Source organism: Populus alba, chromosome 1 (genome assembly GCF_005239225.2).
Source record: "Populus alba chromosome 1, ASM523922v2, whole genome shotgun sequence".
Classification (NCBI taxonomy): domain Eukaryota; kingdom Viridiplantae; phylum Streptophyta; class Magnoliopsida; order Malpighiales; family Salicaceae; genus Populus; species Populus alba.
In genome coordinates this window covers 19439406-19463735 of record NC_133284.1, presented here as the reverse complement: position 1 = coordinate 19463735, position 24330 = coordinate 19439406, and the positions used below count along the sequence as shown (strand labels likewise).

The 24330-nt window shown below is 36.5% G+C and overlaps 1 protein-coding gene, 1 non-coding gene and 1 pseudogene across 2 annotated transcripts; 1 reads left to right on the top strand and 2 right to left on the bottom strand.

Moving 5' to 3' along the window:
* Positions 1 to 1596: 1596 nt before the first annotated feature.
* On the bottom strand, positions 1597 to 7036 carry LOC140955618 (uncharacterized; annotated as a pseudogene).
* A 3035-nt stretch (positions 7037 to 10071) lies between these two features.
* On the top strand, positions 10072 to 10175 carry LOC118062653 (small nucleolar RNA R71). The gene has a single exon (XR_004689810.1). It is a non-coding gene; the product is annotated as a small nucleolar RNA R71 (small nucleolar RNA).
* Positions 10176 to 18741: 8566 nt separating this feature from the next.
* LOC140954518 (uncharacterized) lies at positions 18742 to 21767 on the bottom strand. Its single transcript, XM_073404398.1, has 7 exons — positions 21579 to 21767; positions 21102 to 21353; positions 20958 to 21011; positions 20434 to 20663; positions 19889 to 20253; positions 19131 to 19225; positions 18742 to 19023 (listed from the first exon to the last, which is right to left on the bottom strand). The coding sequence occupies exons 1-7, from the start codon at positions 21765 to 21767 to the stop codon at positions 18742 to 18744; spliced, it is 1467 nt and encodes a 488-aa protein (XP_073260499.1).
* Between the last annotated feature and the right edge of the window lie 2563 nt (positions 21768 to 24330).

The following is a 24330-nucleotide window of genomic DNA, read 5'->3' as shown; positions in this document are numbered from 1 at the left end:
TGACTTTAGGGTATTAGGTGTTAAAACACCCCTTCGGGCTTAATTGCTTAGGTTAGGGAGGCTACGAAACCAAACTTATCTACGTTTTTATTATCATCAATATTGTCATTTTTTTTTTTTGCATATTATATACTATCCCTTTCCCTTAGTTGTTACCTTCAACAGAAGAACATAATTAATGTAATAATCCAATGTGCAACCCACAATCATATGTTAAAGTGTGTGTGTGAAAATGAAGGTTTAAGAATACTTGTTAAATGAGTATATAAGCAGAATCAAGTGACAATACGAGAGTTTGTAAACCTGAATATTTCAAGAAGTATTATGATAGACCTTGGTAATGATACTTACTAAGATGTGTCTCTAGAGTCAATAAAATTTCCTCCTTACTCTGCCATCCTAATAAGGATACTTACTAAGATGCGTCTCAAGAGTTAATAAAACTGACTCCATACTCTGCCATCCTAATAACAATTTTGTCAAATGGCAAAAACAGTTAGCAAGTTAGTTTTTTTTTTTTAACTATTACCCTCTCCCCCCAACCAAAACGAGACATTGTCCTCAATGTTCTAAGGTAGAAAGATAGAGTATAGAAGACATCACCTGAAACAATGAACACTGACAAACCTAAAACACACTTAAACACATATAAGAAGTATCAAACAAAATAAAACCAAAAGACACAAGGTTTCACAGATGCAGGCTCAAATCTAATCTAAGCTTTCTACGGCTTTCTTTAATTGACCAATCCAAACGACTCATGCAGGGATCAATGACAGGGATGAAAGATTGTAGTTGGTCAATCAATTGTTCAACAGTAGCAGCAGAGATTATGATTTGCCGTGCCGAAGATGTTAGAAATTCCTGTTCCACAGCTTCATCAAGGAAAGACAACAACTTATCATAAAAACCATTAACATTTAACAAACATATAGGTTTATGGTGAATGTGTAGTTGGGCCCAAGATGAAATATGAAAGATCTCTTCCAATGTGCCCAGACCACCTGGTAAGGCAATGAAGGCATCAGCATGGCTAAACATGGCGTTCAGTCGATCAGACATTATTTGGACCTGTAGTTCCTCTCCAATTGTTTTTCCAATGATATCCCCATTTGTTAAAGCTTTGGGGACAACCCCCAAAACTTAACTGCCTCCTAAAAATGCAGCCATTGACACACCTCCCATTAATCCAAGGCTGCCTCCCCCATACACTAAATGAATCTTTCTCTCAGCTAGTACCCGACCAAGATGATTTGCTGATTCTAAAAACTCTTTTTCTTTCCCAGGACTGGATCCACCGAAAACATAAATATTTCTTATATGATAACTTGAGGAACCTGCCATTTCTACACACTTCTATATTTGATGAATGGGATGAGTAGTAATGAAAGGAAGGAAGAGAAGAGTTTATAGATGAAAAATTAAAAATGCAATCATACCACCTATATGTAGGCCAGCTGTAGTTTCACACATCCTTTCTCTCTCTCTCTCTTTATTAATTATTTATTTTGAAAAAAACATGTGTATGTACAGGTAGTTGTGATTGTGGCTCACATCTTCCCTTGGTTTTACGTCCAAGAACGACTTAAACGCCCTTTATGGGTCGGGGATAGGCTTCCCATCCAGTTTTCTTAAAAACTGGCAAACAGGGTCTTTTTTAGTCAGATTCCCAAGACTAAGTCGATCATGTTCTTTATGGAATTGTGGCCATAAATCATGAATTACACGATGCACATCTCCACTAGGATGCGTCTCAAGGGTCAACAAAAGATTATCTAAAGACCTCTTACTCAGGCCATCCTTAATGAATTGTATTTTATCTTCACGGTTTACAGATACCATTCCTAAAGAACGACATGTCGCATTACAAGTCCATCTGGCACATCTGTGACAGACTTTCATTCATTTTGCACGACGTTTCTTTGCAAAAGTGCTTTTACTTATTCCAAGCATGTGTGAAATGAAAGAATTAGAGGACTCACCTGATAAGCGGACCTTTGCTTCAATTAGCCAGTGAATATCCTCAGGAATTCCATGATTCATTAACAACCTCAATCTTGCACACCTAGCACGGTAAATTTTTGTAATCGCATTTAGAGGCAGAGCGGTAAAATACCTTTTCAAGTTTTCAAGAGTGGTGTCCATTTTTGAAAGAGAATTAGAGAAGAGATTCAAAGAAGGGAGAAAGAGCAGAGAATTACACGAATATATACAGATATCAGTTACTTGGGAAACTGAAAGAACCGACTTAAGTCACGGAGTACCGTTATCCGCCATTTGACCGGGGTGAGAGAGAGACTAGCAAAACAAAAGATACACAAAAACAAAACACTAAACAATGTAAGAAAAAGAATCAATCTTTATATACAGGATCACTTAATTCAATAGAGTCATTTTCAACCGAAAAATTGTCAAAATAAACTTTCAAACGATGCCCATTTACCTTGAAAACATTGTCATTCTTTGGATTCTCGATATCACAGGCCCCATATGGATACACATGTTTCACAATAAAAGGACCGTTCCATCTTGATCTTAGTTTTCCAGGAAATAAATGGAGTCGAGAATTATAAAGCAAGACTTTCTGACCAACATTGAATGTTTTTCTCAGTATTTTCTTATCATGAAAGTCTTTGATTCTTGCTTTATGAATTCTTGAATTGTCATATGCATCATTTCTTATTTCCTCAAGCTCATTTATTTGCAATTTTCGCAGCTGACTAGCATCATCAAGGCTTGAATTGAAAGCTTTAATAGCCCAATAAGCTTTATGTTCAATTTCCATAGGCAAGTGACAAAGTTTTCCATAGACTAGTCTATAAGGTGACATACCTAATGATGTTTTATAAGCAGTTCGATAAGCTCAAAGTGCATCATTAAGTCTTAAAGACCAGTCTTTCCTATTAGGGTTCACTATTTTCACCAAGATTTGTTTGATCTCCCTATTAGCAAGCTCTACTTGTCCACTTGTCTGAGGGTGATAAGGGGTGGCAACTTTGTGTGTGATTCCATATTTCTTCATTAAAGACTCAAATGACTTATTGCAGAAATGTGTCCCACCATCACTTATCATGGCTCGAGGGATTCCAAATCGACTCAAAATATTGTCTTTCAAAAACTTTATCACTGTTTTGTGATCATTATTTCGACTTGGAATTGCCTCTATCCATTTTGACACATAATCTACTACGACTAATATGTACACGAAACCAAATGATGGAGGAAATGGACCCATGAAATCTATACCCCAACAGTAAAAGATCTCAATGAAAAGAATAGGATTTAAAGGCATCATGTGACGTTTTGAAATTGATCCCAACTTTTGACAATTTTCACAAGTCTTGCAGAATGCATGTGAGTCCTTGAACATAGTGGGCCAGTAAAATCCACTTTGTAAGATTTTTGCAGTTGTCTTTCTTGATGAGAAATGACCCCCACATGCCTCTGAATGACAAAATTTAATGACACTACTTACCTCATTGTCAGGAATGCATCTTCGAAATATTTGATCAGGACAATATTTGAATAGATAAGGGTCATCCCAATAAAAGTTCTTCACTTCGTTCAAGAACTTTCTTTTGTCTTGGGTACTCCAATGAGCTGGCAATTGTCCTGAAACAAGAAAATTAACAATATTAGCAAACTAAGGCAATGTAGAAATGAAAAGTAAAGATTCATCAGGAAAGTAGTCATCGATTGGTGTGATGTCAGATTTCGAATCTGTTGTCAATCTTGACAAATGATCTGCGACAACATTTTCGGTGCCTTTCTTGTCTTTGATTGTGATATCAAATTCTTGAAGTAACAAAATCCACCGTACCAATCTAGCCTTAGAATCTTTCTTAGAAAGAAGATATTTTAATGTTGCATGATCACTAAAAACAACAATAGGTGAGCCAACAAGATAAGACCTCAATTTATCACATGCAAATACTACTGCAAGTAATTCTTTTTCAGTGGTGATGTAATTCATTTGAGCACTATTTAAAGTTTTACTTGCATAGTAAATCACATAAGGTTTCTTATCTTTTCGTTGTCCCAAGACAGCACCCACGGCATAATCACTAGCATCAAACATTATTTCAAACGATAATGACCAATCAGGAGGTTGAATGACAGGAGCAGAAGTAAGCAAGTTTTTAAGTTTAACAAAGGCTTCTTCACAATGTTCAGTCCATTCAAAAATATTATCCTTTGATAGAAGGTTACTCAAGGGCTTAGATATTACACTAAAATCTTTGATGAACCTTCTGTAAAAACCAGCATGTCCTAAGAATGATCTAACATCCTTAACAGATTTTGGTGTTGGTAAGTTGGCAATTAACTCGATTTTAGATTTGTCAACCTCAATTCCTTTCGATGAAACAATGTGACCAAGTACAATGCCGTTTGTTACCATAAAATGACATTTTCCCCAATTCAGTACAAGATTCTTCTCTTCACACCTGCTCAAAACCTTTTCTAAGTTAGTCAAACAATCATCAAATGAATCACCAAAAACAGAAAAATCATCCATAAAAATCTCAAGAGAATGTTCAACCATATCACTGAATATGCTAAGCATGCATCTTTGAAACGTGGCTGGTGCATTACATAATCCAAAAGGCATCCTTTGATATGCAAAAGTACCAAATAGACATGTGAAAGTAGTCTTCTCTTGATCTTCCAATGCAATTTCAATTTGATTGTAACCTGAATAGCCATCCAGGAAACAATAAAATTCATGACCTGCAACTTTTTCTAGGATTTGATCCATGAAAGGCAAAGGGAAATGGTCTTTTCTAGTCATTGAATTAAGTTTCCTATAGTCAATGCACATACGCCAACCAGTAACAATCCTAGTTGGAATTAACTCATTTTTCTCATTTGTTATCACAGTTACTCCAGACTTTTTGGGTACAACTTGGGTAGGACTTACCCATTTGTTGTCAGAAATAGGATAAATGATTCCATTATCTAGAAGCTTAATGACTTCATTTTTCACTACTTCTTTCATATTAGGATTAAGCCTTCGTTGCATTTCTCTAGAGGGTTTAGCATTTTCCTCCAAATAAATCCTGTGTGTGCAGATCAAAGGGCTAATTCCTTTTATGTCAGCTATGGTCCATTCTAATGCATTTTTATGCATTTTCAGAGTTTGTAATAACTTACCTTCTTGATGTGCATTAAGTTTGGAAGAGATTATTACCGGAAAAGTTTCATTTTCTCCCAAAAATGAGTATTTGAGATTAAATGGTAATGGCTTCAATTCAGGTTTTGGTGGTTGAACACTTGAAGGTATGGACTCAATTGATCGTGGTGGCAATTCTTCAATTTGTGGTCTCCAATTGCATGCCTTTGATTCTTTCTGAAAGTAAACCATTTGCAAATCATCAGATTCATCAATCTCAGTTTCACTGGAAGTGGTTTGAAATTGATCATGAACTAATTTTTCAATAAAGTCCACTTCCTGTAAATCATTATCATCTCCAGGTTGCTTGTAAATGTTGAAAATATTCATCTCCAATGTCATGTTTCCAAATGATAGCTTCATCAGTCCATTCCTACAATTAATCAATGCATTAGAAGTGGCAAGAAATGAACGTCCTAAAATGACAGGAATTGAATTACATGCTTCAACAGGTTGTGTATCCAAGACAACAAAATCTACAGGGTAAATGAATTTATCCACTTGTACTAACACATCCTCAAGTATTCCTCTAAGCACTTTTACAGATCTATCAGCAAGTAAAAGAGTTACAGAGGTTGGTTTTAACTCACCTAGATTGAGACTTTGAAAGATTGAATATGGAAGTAAATTCACACTAGCTCCAAGATCAAGTAAGGCTCTTTCAATTTTATGTTCTCCAATAAAGCAAGAAATTGTAGGACAACCAGGATCTTTATATTTCAAAGCATTATTGTTCTGAAGAATGGCATTTACTTGTTCGGCTAAAAAAGCTTTCTTTTTCACATTCAGTTTTCTCTTTACAGTGCACAGATCTTTCAAAAATTTAGCATAGGAGGGAACCTGTTTAATAGCATCCAACAAAGGTATATTGATCCTTACCTGTTTGAAAGTCTCAAAGATTTCAGAGTTGTGATTGACTTTCCTTTGTTTGGTCATGGCATGAGAAAATGGAAGTGCTGGCGGGGAATCAGCCTTTTCTTTGCAATGTTCAGGTTCAACCCCTTCCTTACCCTCAGAGATAGACTCATCATCTTTCTCACAAGGTTCAAGAATGGGTTTTTCAATAACCTTACCACTATGAAGAGTGATGACTGATTTGACTTGATCCATGTGTTGGCTTCCAGAACTACTTGCATTGTATTGCCCCTTTGGATTTTGTTGTGGTTGAGATGGAAACTTACCTTTCTCTTGGAAACTGAGAGCAGATGTCAATTTTGCAAGAGCATCTTTAAAATTTGTCATGCTTTGAGCAAGTTGAGTGTTGATTGTCTCCTGCTTTTCAATGAATGCATGCAATGTGTCCTCAAGATTTCTTCTAGGAGGTGGAGCATAAGGAGGTGCATATCCATGAGAATTTTGGAAATTATGGTGTGCTTGAAACGGTGGCTGTGAAGTTTGTGCATTATTGCTATCACTCTTCCAACTAAAATTTGGGTGATTTCTCCAACCAGGGTTATACGTTTGTGAGTATGGGTTATGGTTGGGCCTTTGGAAACTGTTTAAAGCATGGGCTTGTTCATGGAGGCATTCCCTAAAAGAAGGCAAAGTTGGACAATCATTTGTTGAATGTTCATTGGTTTCACAGATTTGACACACAATGTCTTGAACAGATTTCAATTGACCACTCCTTTTCAATTCAAGTGCTTCGACTTTTCTAGCTAAAGATGCAAACTTAGCTTGAAGGTCATGATCTTCCCTAAGGTTGTGCATACCTCCACTAGATGTATGAGGTTGAGTTTTACTTGGTGCCTCATAAGTACCTGTGGTGTCCCAATTTTGAGCATTTTCGGCTAGCAAGTCTAGGTACTCCATTGCTTCATTAGAGTCTTTATCTTCAAAAGTTCCATTGCACATCAATTCAATCATTTGCCTATCTCTAGGTGTTAAACCTTCATAAAAATGTTAAACCAATCTCCATGTTTCAAAACCATGATGTGGGCAAGTATTAAGCAAATCTCGATACCTATCCCAACATTGGTAGAATGTTTCTCCTGGCTTTTGAGTGAAAGTGATGATTTGTCTTTTGAAAGAGTTTGTTCTGTGAGATGGAAAAAACTTCTTTAGAAATTGTTGTTGCATTTCATCCCAAGCACGAATAGATCCTGGTCTTAAATTTTGTAGCCATGTTTTAGCTTTATCTTTTAATGAAAAAACAAAAAGCTTTAATCTAATGGTGCTCATGCTACAATTTGAGTCATTATAGGTATTACAGACCTCCTCAAATTCCCTTAAATGCAAGTATGGATTTTCTAAGTCTAAGCCATGAAAAGATGGTAAAAGTTGAATAATGCCTGGCTTAAAATTAAAATGAGATGCATTAGGAGGGAAAACTATGCATGAAGGTGCACTTGTTCTTGTGGGATTCATGTGGTCTCTAAGTGTTCTCATACGGTTATTCTCATTATTCTCATTATGAAGTGATTCATTATCTTCTTCGGCCATATTTTCTGAAAATGATGAGGATACCCTACAAAGTCGACCACTTAATGTACGTGACCAAACTCTCATGCACGTGTAAGAGGAGAATAAAAGGAAGAAAAGAGAAGAAGAAGAAGAAACAAAACAAAAGAAAAGAAACAAGAGTTAGAAAAAAAAATTAAAAAGTGAAAAGAGAAAATAAAATAAATATTATAATTTATACAAGAATTTACCTCCCTGGCAACGGCGCCAAAAACTTGACACGACCAAAAGCTTGATGTCTTCTCCCAAGTGCAGGAGTGTCAAAGTAATAAATAACCCGGCAAGACCGGGGTCGAACCACAGAGAGGTTTATTGTATAAATTATAAATAACAATACAACAACAATAACAACAATAATAACAATAATAGTAATAGTAATAATAAAGAGAGCTTTGAGATGTAAAATTGATGTAAGGATTAAACAATAATAAAAACAAATGTCAAGGTTAGAGGATCCACTAATGGTACTTCAAACAAGTATAGTATAAACTCTTATTACTCAATTGGAAACCACACATAAAAGAGGTTCCAATCAGATTATAAATTGTTAACATGATTACATTAGTTATCTTATTCGAATAAAGCTAATACTTGTAAATGTTGGTTGTCAGGCATTCATGATTATAACTTATGTTAATAACAAATCAAGTTCTTTTCATAGCTCAGGTGTCGGTTATACCATACAGTATGGGCTATGAAAGTAACAAGTATTTGTTGTACCAAGTGTTATACAACATAAATCTAGATTAACCATTTAACAAGCAAAGTATTAAAAGTGAACAAGATAACAAATATAAAACATGTTAGTATCCAACGTTAAGGTCCATGTTAAGTTTATATTATACTTGTTCTTACACCATTAGTGTACCCTTTTCACCTTGACATAGTTAACTTAGCTAAACATAATGAATGAAAGAAACATAAATGAACAAGATAAGAACATAAATGAGAAAGAAGTTAACTAAGTAAAGGAAAGGAAATGAAGTGCATAAAATTGATATTAATGAAAGCAAAACATAAGCAATACAAAGAGAGAAAGCAAGAGCATGATCCTGATCTGGAAACCAAGATGCCTCAATACATGGTAAGTGCCTCCTTTTATAGGCCAAAATTTGGAACTATTGATTTGTTGACTAATTGATGAGTGGGTGGCCACATCTTGACTTGGTGACAATCCTTATCTTCTTGTCTGAACAAGACATCATTGCTAACATCATAATTTTCCCAGAATCCTTAGGAATGTTCTAGGAAATTGTCTCAGCTTTCCAACAAAAAAAAGATGAGGTCATTTGGATTTCTAGAACTCAAGATATGGGCTAAACACTAAATAGTGTCTGGGCTGCAAGACAGCTTCAGACTTCTTCGTTGTTCCTATAATTTGGACTTGAAAACGGCCTTCTTAGATCTTGGTGTCCAAATGAAAGTTGTAGGCCCATGTTTTACCTTTCTATCCATATAAAATGGACCTAAATCTGAGATCTAGAGCTCCAGATATGATCCAATTACCGAGCAATATTCTGGTTTGGACTGCACCGACATCTCTTTTCTAAGTTTGGCCATCTCTTTGTCCTTTAACTTTCAATGCTTAAACTCATCAATCAATCCTTTTATTTATGTGATAGTCCTGCATTTAAAATGAGCATTTACCATAAATTAAGGTATCTTATAATATCAAACTTGTTATTATAAAACATGCTTTAGTTAAGGAGTTATTGATACTTCAAGTGCAAAATGATGATATAAAACGTTAATAAACATGCACTTTTAAGTACTAATCATCTACCCGTGAGCATGTTGGCTAACTGACCAACCTGAACCTCTAAATTTCGAATTGAGGCTGCTTGGTTCTACAGATTGGTATTTGTTTCAGTCATGAATCTACTGGTGTTGTTTGCTAATTGTGTCATAGCTTTTTCAAGTTTTGATTTCTCTTTCATATGCTCACTTGAAGATGGCATGGCTGGATTCTTTATGATAGTTTGATTGTTCCACGAGAAATTAGGATGATTTCTCCAATCGGGATTATATGTTGCACTGTAGGGTTGTTCTGCCGGCTGTAGTTTGACACAAAATAAGCATGCTCTGCTTGAGAGAATGGGTTCCCAACCTGACACTCTTCACTTGTGTGATTTCCATGGAAAAAATCACACGTTGTATGGATGGCATTTGCTGACAGTTGAGTGGTTTGCAGTTGCTGAGTTAGTGAATGGACTTGAGCTGTTAATGCCGTGATTGCATCAATTTCATGTACCCCAACAGTCTTCTTCTGTATGCTTCTTTCATTTGGCCATTGGTAATTGTTCATAGCCATTTCTTCCAATAAGTTATAAGCATCATCCTGTGACTTACTCATAAAAGCTCCTCCTGAAGCTGCATCAATTAGTGTTCTTGTGGAGGCATTCAATCCATTGTAAAAATTCTGCACCTGCATCCACTTTGGTAGTCCATGGTGGGGGCATTGCCTGAGCAAATCCTTGTATCTCTCCCATGTCTCATACAATGGTTCACTCTCAAGTTGGGCGAAGTTAGCTATCTCAATGTGTATTTTTGCTGTCTTGGCTGGTGGAAAAAATTTAGCAAGGAATTTCTAAGCTAAATCTTCCCAGTTGATAACTGAATACAGGCATGGAGTCTAACTAGTTCTTTGCTCTATCTTGCAGAGAAAATGGAAACAGTCTGAGGCGAATGGCAATATAGGCGTTAGGATCATCACTTGGCAACCCATAAAATTGAACTGAGGTCTAAATCATCTGCAGTATTGCTGGTTTGATCTCAAAATTATTGGCCTCAATCCTTGGTTTCTTGATAACAGAACGGATTACTGTCACTTGTGGGAGAGCAAAATCTCTTAATGCCCGTGTATCTTGCTCAAGATTTTCATTGTCTGCCATGAAGCCTGAACGGTTTTGAGTCTCTTGCGTTTTCTTTCTTAATCCCCTTGTAGTTCTCTCAATCTCAGGATTATAAGGTAGCAACGGCTGGTTTTTGTTGCTTCTCATGCACTAGACAACACACCTAAAGAGCTGAAGACAAAATGCAATCAAATTAGATCAAATTTAATTTGTATTGATATTATTAGTAATTTTATTTAAAATCCCCGGCAACGACGCCAAAAACTTGTTGGTTAAATTTGCAAGTGCACAAATCGTAACAAGTAATAAAGTGATGAGTAGAGTATCATCCCATGAGGATTTGTAAAAAATTACTACTAATTACCAAAGTCTTTTAAATTATGATCTATTTGAGGAATCAAATAAGATAGTTTATGAAACAAAAATTAATGATTAAAAACAAAAAACCAATTGATTAAATATTAATGAATTCAATTGTACTAGTTCTAGGATTTCTGACTTATCGTAACTATGCCTATGTGAACTTTCTCGATTAAATTAATTACTCCTAATGTTGATAATCAGGTTTTCCTTATGTAAATATTAATCTTTCTCGAGCATCAATAAATTATTTCGACAAACAAATTTCATATATTCTACGAAAGTTCTGAACTTGTCGAAATTTATTAAGTACTGTAAAACCTGTAACAATTACAAAAGTTTTTATGGTATTTCAAACAATAGCTAAAACAATTATCACTTCTCAGTTTCAAATTGAATTCTTCATCATGCAGATGTTGGCCAAACACACGCATGCATTACACATAGAATGAAATACTTAACATCTTAATGTAATAATTCAATCGAAGAAATTGTTCACATAATCATAATAAGGTTACATAAAAAATCCCAAAATAAAAGTCTACTCCATGGTTAAATTAAAGAGAAACAAACTTGATACGATGAACATCACTCAAAAGTAGAGAATTTCTGTCGAAAAGATAGGTGTCCTCCCGGTTTTCAATAGTTTTGCCTCTGCCCCTCTTTTGTTCCCCTTGGTGCCGCCTCCTCTCTTTTTCTTTTCTATGTTGTAGGGTTTCTATATCTTCAATCCCCTGTTTTCATATCCCCTTATTTTCTTTTATATTGTGGCTTTTCTACCCCTGCAGTAATGAGGTAAGTTTCCTTTTCTGCATTGAATTCCTTCCTACTCAAACATTGCGGGCCTGATTTGAGGTAGAAAACGTGCGAATTCAAAGATCTCTATTTCTGGAGAAATTGTAGAGAATACAATTTTATTTCCAACGAAACTGATCTTGCAATTTTTGAACGTCTGAGAGTTGAGATAAGGGCCATAAACCAAAACAGTCTTTGCATTGCAGGAATTTCGGGCTGGTTCAATCCTTGTTTTTCAACTCGCTTTTTGGGCTTCGAAACAACAAAACTAAGTTATATGCCCTTCATATGTTTTTTAGACCTTCATCTCAGCTATTTGAAAATGGTGACGAACATCTGGAACTAAATTGTATAGCTTCTTTTGCAACACATAATGAATCACTCTTCAGTTTCACTGCCGGACTTTGCTTGTTCAGTAACCTAAGATCTAAAAACACATTAATTTCCCTCGAGATCAATAGTTCAAAAAGAGATTCAAAATTCTAATTGTCTTGTGCAACATACCCAAAATATTTAAAAATCAAGCATGAATAGTGGAAAATATACATGCTAAAAATTCCCTTATCAATTTGCTGGTGGGATATGAGGCATATCTGAGGCGCTTGGAAACATCAATGCAACACCTAGTAGCTTCTGTCAACTACACAAAGACAAAGCCTTCTAAATATAGAGGGAGTCAATAGTGGTCCCCTATACCAAATGACAACCCACAGGGGTCTCATGGTCCCAGCACTGGTAGAAATTTTAGTGGTGCTCAACGTGATGGATGTCGTTTTAATTATGACAGAACCAACAATTTCAATAGGAGTTATCAGCCCAAATGCCAAATCTATAACCAATTTGGTCATATTGTAAAGTCTTGTTCTCAGTTTCATCCATAGAATGTATCTGTCAATTGTGCCACAACCTTTACCGGGAAGAACAACAATTGGTTACTTGATTCGGTCGCTTCACATAATATCATGGGTGATCTTTCCAATTTATCTATTCATTCCGAATATGATGGAATTGATGAAGTAATACTCGGTGATGGTTCAGGTTTAACAGTCTCACATATTGGTTCTTTGAATTTACAGTCTACCCACTGAAACTTTACACTCCATGACACCCTCTATGTTTCAAATCTTTGCAAAAATTTAATTTTTGTTCATCACTTCACCAAACAAAATAATGTTTTTGTTGAACTTCATCCTTTTCATTTTTTTTGTGAAGGACGTGATCATAGGGGTGATTCTACTAAAAGGAGCGTGTAACAATGGCATCTACATCTTTCCAGATTCAATGGTGACGCCCCAAAAAGTTGCTAATGTGCATGAACGAACTTCCATTGATGGATGGCATAAGCTTTTTGGTCATCCTTCACTTAAAAATTGTTCATCATCTTGTTAAGAATTTTTCTCTTCCCATTTCATCGCAAAAACATTTTTCATCTTTATTTCATTCTTGTTCCATTAATAAAACACATCAACAACCCTTTCATGGCACTAGTCTTCAAAGCCATGCACCCTTTGAACTCATTTACATGGATGTGTGGGGTCCACCTAGTTATACTGGAATTGATGGTTCATGATGTTGCGGGGCGATGTCGTCTGGCGAAAGTGGAGGATTCTGTCGTGCCTCCTTATATGAGGTGGTGTGTTGGGAAGTATTTTTTATTGGATTTAATCATAAAATTATGATTAATGTCCAGGAGTCGCCACCTAGTATTATGGTCACTAAGAACTTATGGTCTGCGAGAGTTCGGGTAAAGGATTGGTTGTGCAAGGGGAAGACGCATCACCCCCAATGCACCCTACCTAAGGTAAGCTGCATTGCTATTTGATTGTTTTTCTAGGTCGGGTTTCTATTCGTTAGTCCTTTCAAAAGTTCAAGGCAGATCTTTCTTCATGAGGGAGTCTCTGCCTTATCGGTTTAAATTCTAATTGTTTTAAAGTCTAAATATTAGCATCGCATTTATTTACATCTTGTATCTTTAATACTTGAGGGTGTACTTTATCGTGTAATTTTACACCACACAAATATTAAAGTCTACATCTAGACCCTAAAAAAGAGATTTGGAATTTTTTTTGACATGTTGGCCAAATCCTAATGGATAATCATAAACCGGTTATGATATCCATTTTTGGATTTTTTTTATGAAAAATATGTTTGGAAAAACAAATTTAGGATTTGGTCGTATGCAGCAAAATATTTCTTTCTTTTTGAAAATGTTTTGAATTTATATATATATATATATATATATTAATTAATTAATTAAATATTATTTAAGCATGTGGGCTAGGCTGGCCCAAATAACTAGGCCAAGCATAGACCTAGAAAGAGATGGGCCAAACTTGCCCAAAATATTCTTTTTTTAATTCTGGGGACGGGCTGGACCCGGCCCAGCCAACTGGGTTGGGCTAGGACAGGTCCAGCCTGAAATAACTTAGTCATTAGCAGCCCAGTGACTAAGTTGCATGAGATAGTGCAACATGAATTATAATTCACATTACACTGTTCTCATGCGTCGACAGTAGAGAGGAAGAAGAGGAAGGGAGAAGCGATGCTTACCTAGCATTGAGGGAGCTGGTGGCCTGATAGGCGGCGCACGGTGTGGCTAAAGGTGGTGAGACCGGTGGCTGGCTTTGGTCGCCGGTAGAAGAAGAAGAAAAAGCACAGGCCTGATAAGGAGAAAGGAAGCTCGTGGTTGGGGCTATTGGAGTGGTTGAGGAGAGAGTTGCTACCCTGGCTGCCTTTGGGAAGGAAAAGAGCTTCTGAGCAAGGTGGTGGTTGCCGCTGCTGCCAGGGTCACAATAGCAGAGAAGAAGTTTTTTTATAGAGGAGAGAGAGAGAAGTGGTGCAACCACCACGTGTGATGGTTTGATTGCTCCTGGAGGTGGGGATGATGGTGAGAAGATGGGTGATGAAGGTGGTGGTGGCTGAAGGCCACGGAGGAGAGAGAAAGCATAGAAAGGACTGGTTGTAGGAAAAATAAGCAGGAAAGGCTTGTTTTTGGCCAACTTTAAGTTTGATTTTCTTCCTCTCCTCGAGCATGAAATCTGCTCCTATTTATAGGGGTGGGAGAGGGTAATCTTGTCTTTAGAGGGGAACAATTTTCAACCCTTGATTCGGTTGGGAAGGATCCCAACCATTGGCTCAAAGTAGACATGGTGCATTGTCAAATCTACAGCTGTAGGCTGCCTGAGGTGGCCTCTTTGGGGTGATGCCATGTCCGTTTATTTGCTAGTGAGCCATTGACGACCATACCTATACGTAAAGAGATGTCTGGTGAGTAGTTTTGTGCACGGTTTTGAAAATTTAGTGGGCGTTAGGTACATTAAATGCACCTGCAAAAGAGGTGAATGAACCATTTAAAAAGAAAATAAAATGTAGGCAATGAATAATGACCAAATGATGCGTCGTTTGCCCGCCCCTTTTTTTTATATACGAAAACAATGCCGTTTTGGGTTCAAATTAGGGATTTCTCTAAATTTCAAAGCAGTCCTCCCGCTTCCAATTTGTTATAATTGTACCCGTAATTGACCTTAAACTGTTGATTTATTGCAATTACACCCTTGCCGAACTTCAATTGGAACCCTGGATTTACGCACCTTTTGCACATTAGTCCTTAATCTTGGATTTATGTAATTTAACCCCTAATTGACCATTAAAATTTAATTTATTCAATTTAACCCCCGATTTTTGTCAATTAGGTGTCTATAGTCCGGTGCCTTTTGCAGATTGGTCCTTGACTGTGGATTTCTTCAATTTAATCCCTAATTGACCCCAAAACTTTAATTTTCTTGCAATTTGGCCCCTGATTTCAATCAATTAACTTGGTAAAAATTAAATTTGGTCTTTTAAAATTCCAATCCTCTCAATTAAGCCCAAATTAGGCCCCAAACTTAATTTTTCACCAATTAAACCCCAAATAAAATTAATTTGACCCTTTTAAAGTATAATTAAGTCCTTGCACTTAATTAAATCCTTCAATTGGACCCAAATTAATTCTTAAACATAATTAAAATTCAATTTGGCCCATGATTAAATCAAATTGGCCTATTAAAAATTTAATTATGTCCTTGGACTTAATTTTTATGCAAATTCATCCAATAAGCATTTAATTTGACCTTGAATTTGCATTTTTTTCCTCCATTCTTGGGCGTAATGGGGTACAATTAGACCTTGAATTTACTCCAAAAATTACAGGTTGATGTTTCCTATTTTTGTAGTCCTCCTTGATCTGCTTTCTCCAAATTGCCTGCATCTATTTTATTTTTTATTTTTATTTTGAAAAAAATGAATTGATTTTTGGGGAATAACCTAGAATTGGGTTAGACAGTTGCCCCTCTCTTTACAATGCTTATGATAGAAAGTATCGTAAGAGACTTTAGAAAGTAAGCGTTGTAAAGAAGAAAAAGAAGAATGAGAGATGATGGAATGATGAATCCTTTTTTAGGGCTAGAAAGCGCACTCAGAGTAAAAACTGGAAGATTTGTCTTTTGAAAATTCAGAGATTTTGTAGTCAAATTGTCACGGATGACCTACCCAAAGAAAATTAAATTTTTTTTTTGAGGTGGTCTTATTGTAATGGGTGACCTACCTAGGTGAAAAACACGAAGATTTTTCAAAGTGATGAAAAATGCAGGGATTTTTCAACGTGGTGAAAAATACAAAGATTTTTTAATGTGGTCTTGTTGTAATGGGCAACTGACCTAAAATGGAAGATTATGAAGGTGGTGAGAAATGCAAGGATTTCTTAAAGAATGGTTTCATTGTAATGGGCAACTAGCCCAAATGGAAGATGAAAAGAGTTTTCAAAGAGGTCTGATTGTAATGGGTGACCTACCTAGGTGAAATGTCTTGAAGAGACGATATGATAGGGCTCAAAGTGCACTATTCAAAAGATGGAAACTCAAATAAGCGTTCAAAAAGAGATAGGACTTGAAGGGGGATGAGGGTTGAAAAGTGCACTTGATAGGAGGTAGGGTTAGAAAATGCACTGCCTGAGAGGTGAGGGCTCGATGACGCACTAAAAAGAGATAGGGTTAGAAAACACACTACCTAAGGTGGTCAAGGGCTCAAAGGCACACTTGAAAAGAGTTATGGTTAGAAAACATAATACCCGAGAGATAATGGCTCAAAGACGCATTCAAAAGGGAGATAGAGCTTGAAAGCACACTATCTGAATGATGAAGGATCAACAACCTGCTCAAAAAGAGGTGACGATGAGACACCAATCTATTAGGGATGAAAGTAATGCATTATGATCAATATGCATGTATATTTACCTGAGAAATATAGGTCCCCTTTTCTTCATGGAGTTTTGCTTTTCTCAAAGTCTGAGTCTCTCATAGTAAGCTTTGATGGCTCTTTCTGCTCTTGTTTACTTGAGTCATATTTTGTGATCTTAACCTTTAAGAAGGGTATGACATGAGCATATCTCCTTGACCACAAACCTTTGTCTGAAGGATCACCATATCTCTGGGAATCATGGAGCTAACCCTATGTGTTTTGCTAAATTGCCCCTCTGTTTGATCATGCCCACGAGTATTTGCTTAGGGTTTTCTTTAGGGACAAGGTTATGTGAAAAAAAGATTTGGTTATTTACAAGGAGTTTTCACAAAGAACTTTTGGAATTTCAAAGATATTCCGAACAAAAATCATTTTGATGTTTGTTTAAAACAAACTTGTTCTGAAAAATTCAAGCAATTCTGATGGATAGGTTTACATAAGTGTTGTTTTTGGTGAAAATGTGAAGTGACATTTTATTGGTTAAAAAGGTTTCAAGATCCAATCTGAGGGTTTTAAAGAACCAGTTTTCAAAGCATTCATTTTGATTGCATGAATAATGACTTGTTTAGCATGGGAAAGCATTGCCCACCGATCCAGATTGCCTGCCTTTGATCAGGAAGGGCTTAGTTGGGCATGTAACATAGGCTTAGGCTCTTAGCAATGAAGAAAAAAGATATTTATAGGCTCAAAAGGTGTTTAAGGGATTTCAAGACTAAAGATCACTAGTGCTTATATTCCAAAACCTTTTGTTTTTTCATTCTTTCTTTTTGTTTCATGGATTTTCTAGACCTTGGAATTGATTTGCAAAATGGTCCACGATGGCCCCCCTAATGTTGGGCTTTTTATTCTTTTGGTTTTGAGTATCGTTATATTAGTGATTTTTATGGCATGCTCAAATCATTTTTTTGAAACTCTTTCATGTCCCTTAGCTTTGTGTGAGAATTTTTTTTATCATTGAGGATTTGCTTTCATGCCCTCCCTAATGTTTGGGCACTTTTAATCATTAAGGATTTTATTTCGCGCTTGCCCCAAATGTAGGGTGTGATCCTAGCCAAGGTTATTATTATTTTTTGAAGAAAAATGCATTAGGCTCAAAAAAGGACTGCAAGGGATTAGACATTGTGAAAAGATGATCAAAGATGGCCTTTTTTCATTTCAACCGCATGCATTCAGATTCGGCAAGCTTTGCTTTCTCTCATGCAAATATGCAAAATGGTTTCTCATTAATCATTTAATCACAACTCAGCTTTGAAGTCATATCATGGTGTTTGGGTTATTCTTTAGTTTTCTAGGTGTTAGGATATCACTTGAACTTTCAAAATTTATTTGTTAGAACAAACACCAATTTGATTTTCTTTTATTAAAACTTTGATTTCCCAAAAATCCTTGTGAAAACATAAGATCATGCATAGTTTTTGAGGGGAAAAACACTAAAGAAATCTTAGCCAAACTTCAATTTTATTGATTGATAAAGGATACATTAGGCATAGTACTTCTTTACAATATCTAAGTTTACAGGTTTAGGTAGATCCTTTCCATCCATATTAGTCAGAATTAAGGCCCCTCTAGAAAAAGCCTTTTTCACCACATATGGCCCTTCATAGTTTTGTGCCCATTTACTTTGATCTTCTCCTGATGTTAGCGAGATCTTCTTTAACACTAAATCCCCCTCCTTAAACACCCTTGGTTTGACTTTCTTGCTGTAAGCCTTTGCTATCCTGCTCTGGTATAACTAGTGTTGGCAATTAGCTACTAGTCTTCTTTTATCGATCAAGTTTAACTGCTCAAATCTTAACCTTGCCCATTCTTATTCGTCCAGTTCTACATCCTTCAGATCCGTAGTGATGGGATTTCTACTTCCAGGGGCATAACTGCCTCCATTCCATATACTAAAGAATATGGGTTTGCATTTGTAGATGTTCTAACTGTGGTGCGGTACGCATGAAGTGCGTTTGGGAGCATCTCATTCCAATCCTTGTAAGTGACCACCATTTTTTGGATGATCTTCTTGAGATTCTTATTAGCTGCTTCAACTGCCTCATTCATCTTCGGTCTATAAAGGGAAGAGTTGAGGTGTTTAATCTTCCATTTGGTGCATAGTTTGTCAATCAGCTTCCCATTGAAAAATTTTGAGCGTTATCAGTTACCAATTTTGTTAGCAAACCATAACAACAGACCAAATCCTTTTCAATGAATCTTTTGACTACTTTTTACATTACATGGGCATAAGAATTGGCTTCTACCCATTTAGTAAAGTAGTCAATGGCCACTAGAATGAATCTATGTCCAGTGCTCGCTTTAGGGTTGATTGGCCCTATAACATCCAAACCCCACATATCAAAAGGCCAAAGTGAGATCATATTGAACAGAGGTGTTAGAGGCGCATTTATCCTATCACTATATATCTGACACTTATGGCATTTTCTGACATAGTCTATACAATCTCTTTCCATGGTCAACTAGAAATATCCTGACCTTTGTATTTACTTTGCCATTGTATGCCCATTAGTATGTGTAGCACAAATCCCTTCATGGACTTCTTTTAATGTTTGTTCAATCTCATTTTCATTCAGACACCTGAGTAGAGTCCCATCAATTGACCTTTCATATAAAATTTCTCCATCTAAGTAAAAACTCATAATCATTCTCCTTAAAGTCTTTTCATATGTCTTGGAAATCCCTTGAGGGTATTCTCAATGTTGGAGAAACTTCTTGATGTCATTATACCATGGTTTCCCATATGGAGATTCTTCAATTAAGCAACAATGGGCTTGGAAGCTTCGGACTTCAATATCTATTGGTTGGATCTTGCTTCTAATATTGACTTGTGTCATTAAAGCTAAGGTTACCAAGGCATTAGCAAACTGATTCTTATCTCTACTTATATGGGTGAATTTGATCTCTTCAAATTCATTAGCTAGGCTCAAGAGATTATTTTGATACATCTTTAATTTCTCATCCTTGGTTTGCCACTCACCTTTGACTTGGCAAATGATTAGTAAGGAATCCCCAAAGACCTCAAGCTTCTTGGCTTTAAGTTCTGAAGTAACTTCCAGGCCAATAATGCAGGCTTCATACTCAACTGTATTATTGGTACATTCAAACAATAACCTTGCTGAAATAGGATACTGCTTATTTTCTAGGAAAATTACTACCACTCTTGCCCTATTTCCTGATACATTTACTGCACCATCAAAGTATAGGGTCCACGTATTGCTTTCCCTGCCTCCATCCTTGATTACTATCACATCTTCATCTGGGAGGTCAAAGTTTAGAGGCTCATAGTTTTCCATGGCATGATCTACAAGATGATCGGCAATTACGCTTCCTTTTACAGCTTTTCTTGTTATAAAGACAATATCATATTTTGCCAATAACACTTGCCACCTTACTATTCTACTTGACAGGTAAGGTTTTTCACAAATATAATTAAGTGGATCTAATTTTGAAATCAACCAGGTTGTGTAGTACAACATATACTTCCCGAGTTTTTTCGCACTCCAAACCGGGGCACAACACAACCTTTCAATTGTTGTGTATTTCGACTCATAGTCATTGAATTTTTTACTCAAGTAGTAAATAGCTTGTTGTTTCCTTCCTGACTCATCATGTTGTCTCAACACACAACCCATAGCTTTTTCTGTTACTGTCAAATACAAGATCAAAGGCCTTCCTGGTGTTGGAGGTACTAGCAACGGTGGATTTTGCAAATACCTCTTTATTTTATCAAAGGCTTCCTGACAGTCATTGTCCTATACTCCAAGATTTTTCTTCCTAAGCAAGCGGAAAATTGGCTCACGGGTCACTATTAGATGAGATATAAACTGAGCTATGTAATTTAGGCGCCCAAGGAAACTTCTTACTTCCTTTTCTGTCTTAGGTGCAGGCATCTCCTGAATAGTTTTGGCTTTATTAGGATCAACTTCTATTCCTCGATCACTTACTATGAAGCCTAACAATTTTCCTGTTTTTACCCCGAATATGCATTTTGCAGGGTTTAACTTTAATTGGTATTTTTACAGCCTTTCAAATAGTCTCCTTAATACTTGCAAATGATCTTCTTCGTTCTTTGATTTTGCAAGTATGTCATCCACATAAACCTCCATTTCTCGGTGCATCATATCATTGAATAGAGTAAACATTGCCCTTTAATATGTGGCTCCAACATTCTTCAATCCGAATGACATTACTTTATAGTAAAATGTTCCCCACGGTGTGACAAAGGTGGTCTTCTCTTTGTCTTCTTCTGCCATTTTGATCTGGTTATAGGCAGAGAATCCATCCATAAAAGAATATATAGTATTTCTCGTAGCATTATCAACTAGAATGTCTATGTGAGGTAAAGGAAAATAATCTTTTGGGCTTGCTTTATTCAAATCTCTATAGTCCACACACACCCGGATCTTGCCATCCTTTTTTGGGACTACAACCACATTAGCTACCTATTGAGGATATTGGACCACATCTAAAAATCCTACATCCTACTGTTTTTGAATCTCAGCCTTTACCTTGAGCAATATGTCCGGGCGCATTCGCCTAGTTTTTTGCTTAACTGGTTTGCTTCCTTCTATTAAGGGAATTTTATGTACTACTATGTCAGTAACTAGACTGGGCATATCTGTATAAGTCTAAGCAAAAACATCTGCATATTCATGTAAAAGAGAGACCAATTTATCTATTTCTTTGGTTGTAACAAGGTTGCCAATCTTTAGTTCCTTCTTTTCTTGCTCATTTCCCAAGTTGATGACTTCTAGTTTCTCATTAGCAGGTTTCCAAGACTTCTCAGAGTCTTCTACCAAGCTAGTAAATTCTTTTATATCTTCTTCATTCCATTCTTCATTACCCATTGCAACCATATTATCAAAGTTTGGCCAATTATTCTTAGTGTAGTGGTTTTGTGAATCGATGGAACTTTCAGGATTCCTGAAAGTGCAAGGTGTGCTTGTGTAAGTGTGATTCGTGAAAGGATAAAAGGATGAAAGCACATATTGGACACAAGAAAATGCATGATCTTATTAAAAAAAAAGTGCTCAGTTAACATATAAAATCTTGCAGCATCATGAGTTAAATTACCAACAAGATTAGCACAAGTCAAAACAAAGCAAAAAAAATCTGAACACGATCAAACAAGAGCAATTACTTTTCAAACACAATAAGAGCAATCTCCATCTTCCAATTCTGGTACACCTCTCTTTCAGCCAATCTTCACACAAAACATTTTGCAGGGGGTTCATCAATGGTATGAATGGAAAGCTGTGGTAGAACTTTATCCTTCATTCCATAGCTGCTTCCTTTATTTGTTTTCCTTCTTGGCTATCCAGGGTACTGATGTGGAGATCTGCTATGCCGGATCTAATCACTTTTATAGCCCTTGGGAAAGATACTTGGAGTGGTGGGATGACAAATTCCTCTTCTTCTGGTTCTCTTCCTTCAATCCTTGCCATTCTTGCCTCCTTTATGATTTGAGCAACCCGTTTGTAGTAATCTTTCTTGGGCTTATATCCAAGCCTAAATCTTTTATCCACACTCTTTAGCTTGATTGGTCCAATCATAGGATTATATTGGAAAGGAGCCCCATTCTTCATAAAGCATCTGGCAACCATTTTTGCCAGTTCAGGGATTTTGGGCTTTCTCAACACTACACCTTTAGAAACCCATTCTGTATTCACAATTTCAAATGCATAAATATCCCCATCTCTACAATCTTCCACTTTAATAAAGGGTATGACTATATTTTTTTATCATGGAAACTGTCTCTTCAGCTTTGACAGTTATCAGCATTCCATTCATGATATATTTTAAACATTAGTGTAGTGAAGAAGCCACTGCTCCAGTTGCATGAATCCACGGTCTCCCTAATAATATGTTGTAAGATGGGTGAATGTCCATTACTTGTAATATTATCAAGAACATTTGCGGCCCTACATATAGTTCCACTTCTAGGGTCCCAATTATCTGTCTTGGCGAACTATCATATGCTCTCACCATCAATGTGCTAGGTTTCATATGTGACTCGTCGATAGGCATTTCTTTCAACATATGCCTTGGTAGGACATTCAGCGTAGAACCATTATTGACGAGTACTTTTTTTATTAGAATATCCTTACACCGCACTATAATATATAGTGGCTTGTTATGCCCGATATCATCGGGACCCAACTCATCTTCAGTGAAGTATATGTAATTCGAGGCTTGGATTCTTCCCACCAAATGTTTCATGGCTTCTTGATTGATGTCCTGAGGAATGTATGCCTCATTCAATACCTTTGCAGAGCCTTCCTATGTGGCTCAGAGCTTAAAATCAAAGACAACAGTGATATTCTTGCTGGAGTTTTCTTGAGCTATTCAACAACATTATATTCACTGTGTTTCATCAGCTTCAAGATTTCATTGGTTTCATCTTCTGTGATGCGTTTATTTATTTTCTCGGTCACGTCAACCCCTTCTTTACCCTTAGCTTTTCTTTGTTTTTCCAGTTCTTCTGGAATGAAACATTTGCCGCTACGGGTTAATCCTTCAATTTCTGCTTGAAAAATAGGCGGCTACTGAGTGCTTTTAAAGGAACACCTATAGTCATGAGCTAAGGCATTGTAACTCCCTTTATGTGTCATTATTAGTTTGGATAAGACCAGTTTGGGTGGTTTTCCTGTAATGAATTGTACTTGATATACCTCTTTATTTGGTGCTTCCATAATGGACACCTCTTCACCTGTTGCTTTCTCGATTCGTAGCAATCCACAACTCATCATTTACATCACTTTTTTTGTGAAAGCCATCACACTGGCTAATCATATGGCCTTCCATGTTATGATGTTCACAACACTTCTCGCTACCCTCTTTGCACCTTGCATCTACCATCATTTGGTAGATCCTATCCATTGGCACCGTAAATATTTTTGAGTGATCTATTTCTAACATGTTTACAGACCTACTACCTCAAGCATGATTGGGTAGAGGATTTGTATTCACATTAAGGGCATTTTCAAATGTTACCCAACTTGCTTTGATCAATTGCAAAAAGCTTTCTCTTAAAGGCATTGCAAGTATGGATGTTATGCCTAACTACACCAACATGGTATTCGTAGGTAAGATCTGGCTTATACCAACTAGGGTAAGGTGGTTGTAGGGGTGCCAAAGGTACAAGGGCTACTTGTCCGATACTTAAAAGCTTTTTGTACATTTCATTCAGGGGTAACGACAATGGCAGCAATTGTTCTTGGGTTCTTTGCTAGTTCTTTTTAAGGAAACTTTCAGCTTGGTTTTTTACTTGGTGGTTTTGGGGTTCAGGTTTTCTGGCTAGGATCGGGAAGTTGAAATCAGTGTTGGCAATTTGGGATGAAAGGGATGGAGTGTTATATCTTTGGAATTGGCCTTTCTTGCTTTTATAGCTACTTTTAACATGATCAATCTCCCTTTTTT